This window comes from Pan troglodytes, chromosome 6 (assembly GCF_028858775.2).
Source record: "Pan troglodytes isolate AG18354 chromosome 6, NHGRI_mPanTro3-v2.0_pri, whole genome shotgun sequence".
In the NCBI taxonomy this organism is placed as follows: domain Eukaryota; kingdom Metazoa; phylum Chordata; class Mammalia; order Primates; family Hominidae; genus Pan; species Pan troglodytes.
Window position 1 is genome coordinate 104,811,548 of NC_072404.2, and position 12,411 is coordinate 104,823,958.

At 41.2% G+C, this 12,411-nt stretch overlaps 1 protein-coding gene across 3 annotated transcripts in view; it reads right to left on the reverse strand.

Annotated features, from left to right (window-relative positions):
• Window positions 1–6,521, reverse strand: part of PON2 (paraoxonase 2) — a 30,413-nt gene extending 23,892 nt beyond the window's left edge. For all 3 annotated transcript variants that reach the window (XR_010158906.1, XM_001170049.6, XM_519213.7), the window contains exon 1: window positions 6,155–6,521. Coding sequence is in view for 2 of the 3 variants with exons in the window: in XM_001170049.6 (XP_001170049.2) it covers window positions 6,155–6,291 (137 nt within the window). In the remaining variant the exon portion in view is untranslated. The remainder of the gene's footprint in view (window positions 1–6,154) is intronic.
• Window positions 6,522–12,411: the final 5,890 nt, after the last annotated feature.

A 12,411-nucleotide genomic window follows, 5' to 3' on the forward strand; every position in this document is an offset into this window, starting at 1 on the left:
TTATTTTACTCATTTAAAAACATGATGCTGAGAAGGAATGAAGGCTTTACCAGACTGCCAAAGGGATGTATGGCACAAAGGTTTAAGGAATTATGCTTGAATTTCATTGTCTACATAGATGACATTTATTGAGCTGACTGTGCGCCTGGCATTATTTTAAGCATTCTCATAGTCCCACTGTGGAGCAGGCAGTACCCCATCCTACAGATTACAACACTGGGGCACAGAAAAGTGAAACAATTAGTCCAAGGTTTCAGGTAAATAGTAGAGCTATGAATGAACTCAGGCTACCTGTCCACAAAGCATAAACTTTTTTTTTTTTTTTTATACTTTAAGTTCTAGGGTACATGTGCACAACGTGCAGGTTTGTTACATATGTATACATGTGCCATGTTGGTCTGCTGCACCCATTAACTCGTCATTTACATTAGGTATATCTCCTAATGCTATCCCTCCCCCCTCCCCCTACCCCACAAGAGGCCCCGGTGTGTGATGTTCCCCTTCCTGTATCCAAGTGTTCTCATTGTTCAATTCCCACCTATAAGTGAGAACATGTGGTGTTTGGTTTTCTGTCCTTGCAATAGTTTGCTAAGAATGATGGTTTCCAGCTTCATCCATGTCCCTACAAAGGACATGAACTCATCCTTTTTTATGGCTGCATAGTATTCCATGGTGTATATGTGCCACGTTTTCTTAATCCAGTCTATCATTGACGGACATTTGGGTTGGTTCCAAGTCTTTGCTATTGTGAATAGAAAGCATGAACTCTTAACCAACAGTCATTAGCATGAAATCAATCTCAGTGTCTTTCATTCAGGAAACAGCAGTACCCATCCAGAGTAGAATGAGACCAGGGGCTGCTGGCTATTATCTGGCCTCATGGCAGGTAGCAGTAAGGGTGTACCATGCTATGGTGCCAATATGCCCCTAAGCAAAGTGGGAACACAGTGTTACTATCAGGAGTTTCTTTGTGCCATACTTCTCTGCTTTTGAAATTTACATACAACTGCTGGGGCTTTATCTCCTATGTGCAAGTGATATACAAGCCAGGGCTTTATCTTTTATGTATAGCCTTGTAAAAACCCTTTGGAATTCACCCCTTGGGCTCTGGCAATACTTGCACTAAGTAACTAAGAATTTGTGCTTAGGCCTGTAAACCTAGGGAAAATTTGCTCCACTGGCAGAGAAGCTAGAAGACTGTGGGGAGCTGGGGCAAACTGTATTTGGAATCAGGAGACCTGGCTGAGGCAACAGGTTCAGCACTAATTATTCATTAATTATATTATTCAATATTTATATTATTCTGTTGAACTAACTAGTTAACCTCTCTAACCTCAGTATTTACAGTTATAATGTAAAAGGGAAGATATCTATGAAGACTGGATGAAGGCATAAAAGTAAAAGAGCTTTCTTTCCAAATATCAGTAAATGTACGTTTTGGTTTAATATAAAGAAATTTGGCAGGGCTCAGTAGCTCATACCCATAATCCCAGTGCTTTGGGAAGTTGATGCGGTAGGATCACTTATGGCTAGAAGTTTGAGATCAGCCTGGGCAACACAGCAAGACCCCCATCTCTACAAAAAAATTTTTTTGTTTTTTTTTTTTTGAGACAGAGTCTCGCTCTGTTGCCAGGCTGGAGTGCAATGGCTCACTGCAACCTCCGCCTCCCGGGTTCAAGTGATTCTCCTGCCTCAGCCTCCTGAGTAGCTGGGATTACAGGCATGTGCCACCGTGCCTGGCTAATTTTGTATTTTTAGTAGAGATGGGGTTTCACCATGTTGGTCAGGCTGGTCTTGAACTCCCGACCTCAGGTATCCACCCGCCTCAGCCTCCCAAAGTGCTGGGATTATAGTAATGAGCCACCGTGCCCGGCCATGTTTTTTTAATTAGCCAGGTGTAGTGGTGCATGCCTATAGTCCTCACTGCTTAGGAGGCTGAGGTGGGAGGATTGCTTGAGCCCAGGTGTTCTGGGTTACAATGAGCTATGACTGTGCTGCTGCACTCCAGCCTAGGTGATAGAGCAAGACCCTGCCTTGAAGAAAAGAGAAAAAAAAGAAAGAAAATATTTTTTAAAAGATAGATTAAAAAAATAAATAAAGAAGTTTTTACACTTTTGACACACTGACTGACCAGCACACAAGAGTTACATAATAAATGATTTAAAGGATGGTGGTTTAAAAAAAAAAAAAAAAAAGGGAAAAAGGCTGCTCCTTCAGAAGTAGAAACAGACCACATAGCTTCTTGTGGGAATTGTCATAAAAGGTGCCAGGCAGCAAGCAGAACATTCACATGGGTACTCTGGGGGTTCCTGCCCACGCTTAGGTCTCTGATGCACTCAAGCCTCATGATTCATCCATGGCTGTGTACCTTGACACCAGGAACTGGCCTGGGAATATTTGTATACTGTTATTTTCCCCTTTATTGCTCAACTAGGGAGGGGTGGAAAAGGAGGGTGTGGAATCCCAGTTACAGTTCAGAAGAAGAAAGACAACTTTGATGGCATTTATCCCTCTGGGACATCCTTATACTAAAAATTGAAGTGGGCAACCTGGGGAGAGAAATAACTTGATTGCCAAAGTACCATCTCTAAATATTGAATAATCAAACAGTAGGCATCAGATTAAAGCAAAAATCAAACATAAAGCCTCTGTTCCTTCAACTTCCTCTGAAGAGCCTTTCCTTATGGGGAGGTGGGAACATGCTTTTTTTTCTTTTTTTTTGAGGGAGTCTTTCTCTGTTGTCCAGGCTGGAGTCCAGTGGCTCAATCTTGGCTCACTGCAACCTCTACCTCTGGGGTTCAAGCAATTCTCCTGACTCAGCCTCCCAAGTAGCTGGGATTACAGGGATGCACCACCACACCTGGCTAATTTTTGTATTTTTATTAGAGATGGGGTTTCACCATGTTGGCCAGGCTGGTCTTGAACCCCTGACCTCTAGTGATCTGCCCGCCTCAGCCTCCCAAAGTGCTGGGATTACAGACGTGAGCCACTGTGTCCGGCCAAACATGCTCCTTTTTAAAACAGACTCTAAGGGTCACCAAATTCTGACAGAAGGCACTCGAACATATGATAAAATACAGGGTACCCAGTGATATTTTAATTTGAGATAAACAATGAATGATATTTTAGTATAATTATGTCCCAAATTCCACGCTTAATGCTAAAAGTATGGTATAAGTATTTCATGCTTATACTAAAAAAAAAAAAAAAAAATCCATGTGAAATTCAAAGTTAACTGGGTAGCCTACATTTTTCTTTGCTAAATCCAGCCACCCACACCTACCCCAACATTCTCACGTCAGCCCATTTGGGGCTCCACATATCCAATAAAGTTACCATTTTATAAAGTCACTGCCCATTAAAGTGCATCACAGTCACGTAAAGAAAAGGTACATCAAATTATAAAGTAGGCCGAGGGTGGTGGCTCATGTGTATAATCCTACCACTTTGGGAGGCCGAGGCAGGAGCATCACTTGAGGCTGGGAGTTTGAGATTAGCCTGGGCAACAAAGTGAGACCCTGTCTCTGCAAGAAATAAAAATACTAGCTGGGCATGGTAGCATGCATCTGTAGTCCCAGCTACTCAGGAGGCTGAGGAGGGAGGACTGCTTGTGCCTAGGCGTTTGAGGTTGCAGTGAGCTTTGATGTACCACTGTACTCTGGCTTGGGCGGCAGAGCAAGACCTTGTGTCAAAATAAAAAACAAAGAAAAACAAAAACCAAACAAACAAAAACCTGTAAATAAACTATCAGGCATTCTGTCAATAAGTTTTATTTACTTTTTCTTTTTTTTTAGATTTGCAGCTATAACTTTAAAACCTTAAGATTAGTGAGAAGGGGGAAAATTTGACTGTTGAGAAAACTTCCAACTTGCAGAAAAACTGGTGGCTTACACATTAGTGACAACATAATAAGCTTGTGAATTTTGGTGGTCTTGCCTTTGAAATGGAGAGCAGGACAGATCATATACAAAGTCATCCAACTCATGAATGTTCTGTAGAGCACAATGGGCATTACCTAACATGAAAATTAAGGTCAACATGTCCATTTCCTACCCATAAGCGTTCTTTCCTCAACTCTCACTCCCATCTCAGCCACCACACGCTTCCTCTTTGCACTGCTTTATCAGTAGATGAAACTACAACCATGGGACAGTGGAGCTGTGGCACAAACTCTGGTAGCACCTTTGACTTCTCCCTCATCCCTGGGGTTCCAGAGTTTGGGTCCCTGTTATCCTCTCTGACCTACTGCAATACCTTAACCAGTTACCCCATGTCTGCTCTCTATTCTAGTAGTTCTCGACCTTGACTGCTCATTAGAATTATCAGGAATGTTTTTAAAAATAAAAAATGCCACTGCTACTGTCAGCCACTGTTCTTACATTATGTACTTCCTTATTTATCTATTTACCTGGGAACCCTGAAGCCAGCTTGCCAAACAATACATTATTCCATATCACATTTTAATTATAACGAAAAATCTCTGGTAGGCAGACACCATAGTTTATAAATTACCAACTCAAATTTTGTTTTTTATTTATTTATTTATTTATTCATTTGGTAGAGGTGGGATCTTGCTATGTTGCCCAGGCCTGTCACTAACTCCTGGGCTCAAGCAATCCTCTGGCTTAGGCCTCCAACAGTGCTGGGATTACAGGTGTGAGCTGTAGATTCTGATCCAGAACAGCTGAATCAGAATCTTTGGTGGTGCCACTCAGACACCAGCCCTCCAGGAGATTCTAATGTACAGAGAACCATTGCTCTCCTCCAATCCCCCCTTCCAGGCTTATCTCTATAAAACACAACTAGTTATATTAAGTTCTTGTTGAAAAGCAAAACCCACCAATATTTCCCTTTTGAAGCACTATTGGGCCTATGAAAGTGGGGCCCCATTTTTAAACTTATATTTAATGGCCTCAAAACCTATCCTTCCCACCACCCTACTATTCTCATCTCCTGACTTTATGCTCCCTTCAAATTGGCCCATTTGCTAGTCTTCCAACTTCCCACCTTAGCCCCTTTGCTCCTGCTGCACTATACATTTGGCATGGGCCCCTTCATGCCCATATGTGTTGCACCCACCCTTCAAGGTCAGGTCGAATGTCTCTTCCTCCCTCTACAACTCCACCTTCAGGGGATGTAATCTTTCCTCTTTAAGCCTATGGGGTTCATTTGTGTCTTTCCTTGGGACATCCTAATTTATACATTTACTGTATTTTAATTCTCTCTTCCCCTGTATTAAACTCCATAAGGGTCGTACTCTACTACAGAAGTCTAAGAGAGAACATTACACATAGCAGGTGCTCAGTATTTCTGGAACTCTTTTGCATGAGGCCTATAAAATTTTGGTTGAGGCAGGGCAGAACAGCTCACACCTGTAATCCCAGCACTGTCAGGAGGCCTAGGCTGGAGGATTGCTTGAGTGCAAGAGTTAGGGAACAGCCTGGGCAATACAGCAAGACCCCATCTCTACAAAAAATAAAATAAACAAAAAACAAACGTTGAGTTGGTAATTTATAAACGATGATGTCTACCTACCAGAGATTTTCATTAAAACTAAAATGCGAGATGGAATAGTGTCTGCGCTGTCTGGCATTCTGGCTTCAGGCTTCCCTGGTGAATAAATAGGAAGTAAGAACAGTAGCTGAATATTTCAAGTGTCTTTGATCTACAGCTGAAGAGTTTCTCAAACTATGCAGAAATGGGTGGAGAACAACTTTATTAAAGACGGGTCTGGTTTGGGCAACAAGGAGAAACAGCACCAATGACCTGAAATAAATCTTCATAATTAAGGTTTCAATGCATGAGTAGTCATTTTGTTTTCAATTTAAACCACCAGTTTGGCCCTTGAGTAATTGCAAAGCATTCTCTTGTCAGCCTAAGCAGAAGAGAACTTTGTTAGCAGCAAGGGCTTATAAACTTTCAAGAAAGTGTCGCGATTCACTCCAAACTTTGCTAGTTTTTTCACTAGAAGCGGAGAGTCGGGGTGATGGGGGTTCAACTAGCTGGGGGAGGGACAGCATTCAAAAATTCTCCACCCCCGGCCGCAGGGCCAGGTCCCGCAGGAATCCCTCCCCCAGCCTGCGCCCTCCCCGCACCACGCGGCCACCCCGAGCCTGGGGACCGCCGAGGAGGGGCGCGCGGGAGTCCCACCTACCTGAGTGCCAGAAGCCTCTCGCCCAGGAGCGCCAGCGCGATCCCCAGCAAGCCCACAGCCACCAGCCGCCCCATGGCGCGGGAGCCGGGCGCGCTGCTTCGCTCCGGCCTGGCCAGCAGCTCCGTGGGCGGTGCCATCTTCCCGGCTCGATGGTGCCGGCCGCGCTCCGCCCCGTCCTCCGCCTAGACCGAGTCCCTGCGCCGGGGCCGCGGAGGCTCCGCCCTGGGCCTGGCCCTGGTCTTTGTCCTCACAAACCTATTTCCCCAGATACCTTCGGGACGGCCCGGACACGCCTTACTTTAGGCTCATGACGTGAAATTTTGAATTCCTTCACTTCCTTTTTCAAACAACCCACCCGAAACCCTCTAGCAGCCCGCATACCTTTCGCGTTTCCCTAGTCTTCAAACACATTTCTCACTCGCTATTCCAGTGAGAAACTTACATAGAAAGCAGCTTTTGGGGATGGGGGTCGGTGGCCAAGGGAGGGAAAGTAATGGGATGCGTCTTGTAAATATTTAACGTTGGAATCACTACTTTTTATAACAGGACGTAGTTGCAAATAAATAAACATCCTGTGCCTCGTAATACTTTTTTTTTTTTTTTAACAGGGTCTCGCTGTGTTGCCTAGGCTGGAGTACATTGGCACAATCATAGCTCACTGCAGTCTGGACCTCCCGGACTCAAGGGACCCTCCAGCCTCAGCCTCCTGAGTAGCTGGGACCGCAGGCACGTACCATTACACCTAGCTAAGTGTGTGTCAGTTGTGTGTGTGTCTGTGTGTGTGTGTGTGTGGAGACCGAGTCTTGCTGTGTTGCCCAGGTTGGTCTCAAACTCCTGGACTCAAGCCATCCTCCTGCCTCAGCCTCCCAAAGTGCTAGAATTACAGGAATGAGCCACCATGCCCAGCCTCTATTAATACTTCCAGACTACAGACTTAAGGACTTAGACACGTCTTTTTCATCCAAACTCAAAGGGAAGAAGTGTAGTTTTTTTCTTTTCCTTTTTTACTCTAACAACCGTAACATGAAGGAATAATTTAAAATACAATTTTAAAAGTAAAATGAAATTTACCCATCAAGATTGATACCATTACAATAAATGAGTACATCTGAAATAAGCTTCTAATGGTTTTCGGTATTTAATTGCCACCCTACAGTATGTAGGCAGAAATGGTCACACTTGACAATTTTCAACAAATATCAGTTTTATAAAGAACCAGTAAATAAAAGTGGATGCCAATTTCCCACCTGCCTCTCACCAAAAAAAAAAAAAAAAAAAAAAAAAAAAGCACAAACACCTCTCTCCCTGTGTGTGTGTATCTCTGCTTCAGTCCTAAGGGATATTGGATTATACTGGATGGTAGAAAGAGAAGTAAAAATTGTCCTTTGAAAGCCCATGAGGCATTACCTTTTTTGTGTCGTGGACCCTTCTGGCAGTGGTGAGCCTGTGGATAACTTCTCAGAATAATGTTTATAAATGCTTACAATAAAATGCATAAATTTTCTCCTGTGAGGTTCATGAAAAAAAGAAAGAAAAGAAAAAAATTTTTAAATAAATGAATAAAATGTATAGATTGCAAAGAAAATCAATTACATTGTAAGGAAAAAAAATAGCTGAGAGCAGTCTGAGCTTTGTGAGGTATGCAAAATTTATCAGGCCCAGGGCGACATGAGTATGGGACTTCAGTCACGCCCCAATACCCACGCCTGGGGACAGTTGTTTAAAGACATTTTGTTCCCGAGTAGCTGTCCCACCCATTATCTTCATATTCCTGGAATTTATGATACAAAGAACAAAGTATAACCAATCCACAGCTTATGTTATTTTAACGCAAGGAGTTTAGGAACTGCCTCTTCCTTCCCCTTAAAAATCTATGTGTAACTGCTGCTAATCAGAGTGTACATTTAGGGAAACTTGAATCTATACTCCTGGGTTGCAGTACTCAAACTTGGCCCAAATAAACTCTCTACTTACATTAATTTTGCCTTAGCTTTAAAATTAAAGGTCAACAATTGAAATGTAATTGTTAAAATATCTAAAACATAATTTTTTGCTATAGTAATGTGGTAATGTAATGTGTGCAACATTATTTAACATATTAAATAACAAGATCTAGCAACATTCTTTTAAATAAAGAGGAGTGCAAATGTTCTTTCATGATACTGAAAACAACTATAATGAAATAATGAAAATAACTGTTATTTCCATTAGTAACAGTCACGAGTACTGCAAATGCTTCTGAGGTTTGTCTGCTAGTTTTGTAATTGAAGAAAATGCTAAATTCCATTTGAAATCAAGATTTTTTTTTTTTTCTTATCCAAGGTCATTAATTCCTCTGAACTATCAATGGACCACTGGGTTAAGAACTCTGACATAGGCTAAGGCTATGACTGTTTAGAGAAGGGTGGAATCTCCTTTCTAGGACTATTTTTGGTGTCAATTATTGAGGAAGAGAAGAGCCTCAGATACAAAATCAGAATTTAGGCCTGGCAAGGTAGCTCTTGCCTATAATCTCAGCACTTTGAAAGGCCCAGGTGGGAGGATCACTTGAAGCGGGGAGTTCAAGACCATCGTGGGCAACATAGGGAGAACCCATCTCTACAAAAAAAAAATTAAAATTAACAAAAAAAAAAATTAAAGAATCAGAATTTAGAAGAAAGACCTAAAGCAGAGGGCCTTGGACTATTGTCTGGGCTTCTCTCTTAATCTCTTAGGCCCCAAGGGAAGTACATACAACTATGCCTCATGGATTCTGGGTCAGGAGCCAGGCTACCGTGTCTTTCCACAGGTTCCACAAAATGAGGAAACCACATAGATGGCAAATAAGAATATCCAAGTATATGCTATTCTCTGTCTATTTCCCTTTTGCTATTCCCAATTTTTTAAAAAGAGAAAAAAGTCATGTTCTTAATAGTCATGTTCTTCAACCTGGTTCCAGGTGACATTAAAGGGTTGGAGGTCTACATCTTTTAGGCTAGTCTCAGGATAGCAAAAACAACAACAACAACCACAACCAGCTTTTGTGCTGACTTTCCTTTCTTCCCTGGCCCATGGTAGGCGTCACTAATTGATTTTGGCAAAGTGTCTCATCACACCCAGACTTGTCCTCACAATTTTTTAAAACAACAACAAAAGGGAAATAAGAATCCCTGAGCTAGGGAACAGATTTCAGTTCAGGATGAAACCTGTTTGCCATCTTGGTGCTGGGTGGTCAGGAGGAACAACACCTTGGGATTTAGCATGGAAGCATTTGTGATAATGAGCCAGGACTTTCAAGTCCACCAAAACCTACCTAAGCTCACCCTCAGTGAATCAAGAGAAATGGAAACCTTATTTTAACTTTATTAACATGACCAGTGAGTTCCCCCAATAATCTGTGTGAGGAATCTTCTACCCCCATATTCTTTCTCTTTCTGAATGTTGCGGTTGAAGCAACTTTTGCAGAAGTAGTATCCATCTTTACCCCCAGCCCCACCACCATGCTAGGGCTGGAATTGTCATTCCTCACATGGGGATGGAGATGAGACATATTTTCTAATTTGGAAATCAGAAACCATTGTAAGAATGTTATAGTGGTTGTTACATTGTATAGTATAGTTTAGCTGTCTTTTGAGATAACTAGGATGTATAGGCCACACCAAGAACATAACCCCTGGTTTACGTTTGTTTCCTGGGGAAAGTGGTTTCTGACTACCAAATAATCAAGTTACTCAATACAAAACAAACTTGTTCTGGAACTTGCTTGTGTGCTGGCAACTCCTTATACTTGGTATGAAACAGTATTTCTCAAATAATGACTTCTGACTTATTTAGTGGTTATTAAGTGGTTTTTAAGCAAAATTTCAGAAATAATAATACCTTTTATCAATGCTTCTCAAACTATGTGCAGTGAAGGACAGGTTTTTCTTGGCCTTTGTAAAATGCAATGAAAATGACTTACTGGAAGAGGAAGTAAAAAAACCAGACATACAAAATACAAGCCCAAATCTTTTATTATTTGGTTCAACAGACATAAAATTACTTTGTCAAATTTCTGTAACAGTTTCTAAATGCTTACTTTCAATTTTTTATACTTAACTAGCCATGGACCAGAAACAAAGAGTTCACAGACTGAAATGGTCCCTGGAGCACACTGCCTTTCATAATTGTACTTTTAACTCTTTAAAGTTCTTTGCAGTGTAGAATAAAATAGAATAAAATAGAATAAAATAAAATAGAATAAAAGTTCTATTCTTAATTGTAACGCTCACAGTAATTTGTGAAATAGGTGACTCGTGATTATTGTAATTTTATATAATATGTGACAGGGAGTTCGGCCCTCCATATTCCTTTTATCCCTTCTTCTCCTTACTTCTGTTTTAAAAAGGGAGCAAAAATGCATTGAAGGGATGCTATCAAAGATGGTTATTATCAGCAAAAGAAAGATTTGCCTTGTAGATGCCTCACTCCATGGCTTCTCAAAGAGTAAAGGAAACCTCCCCACAGCCAGGCCGTTTTCTGAGAATTCCAACATATTAAAAAGTGAAGAAATGGCATAACAGAAACATAAAGTTTTTTTTAATATTTATGTTCAACAAATTAACATCTTCAAATAATAGGTTGAATGATATTAACTTGTTTGTAGAGGTCAAATTCATAAACAGAGATAAAATACAATGTAATGTGCTAGTTACAAAATAATTATGCAATTCATAAAAAATATTTATTCCTGGTTTGCTATAGGAAGAGTGGTCCAGTCATGGAACTTAAGTTTAAAATGAATGAGTTTTTTCAGTTGTGTCACTGTATCTTTATGATGTATGAATAAATGAATTGTGAGATAATGTTGAAAGTCAACATTTAGGGCTCTTTTTAAACTTCACGTCTAGGCCAGTTGGCTTGCCTGTCCCCATGAGACCCAAGCCTATTTATTTGGAGAGCTATAGGCTTTGCTGCCTCTCTTCCAGGAGCCATTGAACCCTGGGGAAGAGGACAGAGAGGGAGAAAACACTGGGAGAAAAGAGGGGAGCAGGAAGAGAAAGATACAAAAACTCCCCAACCTCCATGTGAGGCTGACTTTGGATGGGCTGAACTCTATGGAAAAAGTAAAGACATGTTACATCCTTTTCTAGGAAATGCATGCACGTTTTCCATTGTCCAAAGCAGCATTGTTTGTAGTTCTCCATGAATGAACCGTACTTTCTACTCCTTTTAGAAGCCTTAATGAAACAGGCTTAATGAAGGGGTCTGCTGAAGTAACAACTACAGGTATAATTTATTGAGCACTTCTTATTCCACACACTGCCTCATTTAACAACCATTTGAATTAGGTACTATTATTATCCCCAATTCATAAATGATGAAATTGAGGCCAGAGATTAAGTCTCTGACCCAGGGTTATACACCTGGAAATGGTAGGGTCAGGACCCAGTATAAAAAAATTTATACTGAGACCACATACCCACCTTGATATGTCTTTTGTTAATTGTCAAATAAAATATGATTTCTATTTCTTTGCTATTCATGGTCAGAGCAGAGATGAATGAGCTGGTAGTGAGAGTTGTAGAAAATCGCATCATATAAACTTGCATGAGGGAGAGTTTAAAACTAGGTTGCTTTTTATACTTTTCCTCTGCCTGCTTACAGTAATTCACTTAATATTGATGATATTCTGTGTATCCAAGCAGTTACTGGGAATTCAAAGATAACGGAGGCAGACCTTCCCTGCCTTGGTGGCGGTCAGAGTCTAGGCAGTTGGACAAACATGCAATGTTGTGACAGGGGCTCAGAACTTTGATCTCTATCCTGTGTATGATGTAAAACCACTAATGACTTTTTAGGAAGGGAGGCACATTTGTGTTTTCAAAGGTCACTATGATGGCTCTGGGGATATTGAGAAGGTGGACTGGAGTCTATTCAAGAGAAGATACAGATGTGTACAAGGCAGAGGTATGGGGATGGTGGAGAGGAGCAGATTTAATGAATTTTGAAGGTTGAATGGATAGAAATGGCTAATAAAATGGGGGTGGGCAGAGACTCTTCTGCAGGCTGAGGTGGGAGGATCACTTGAGCCCAGGAGTTCCAGTCCAGTTTCAGCAACATAATGAGACTCTTTTTTTTTTTTTTTTTTTTTTTTAATGCGGGTGTAATCTGTTATGGGATTAGAGTTTTTTTAAAAAGAGAAAAAACATGGAAGGAAATGAGTGAATGGGGGCATATTAACTGGGATGGGGGATGAACAGTTTGAGGTGGCAGGGATAGGACAAAATAGTGAGTAC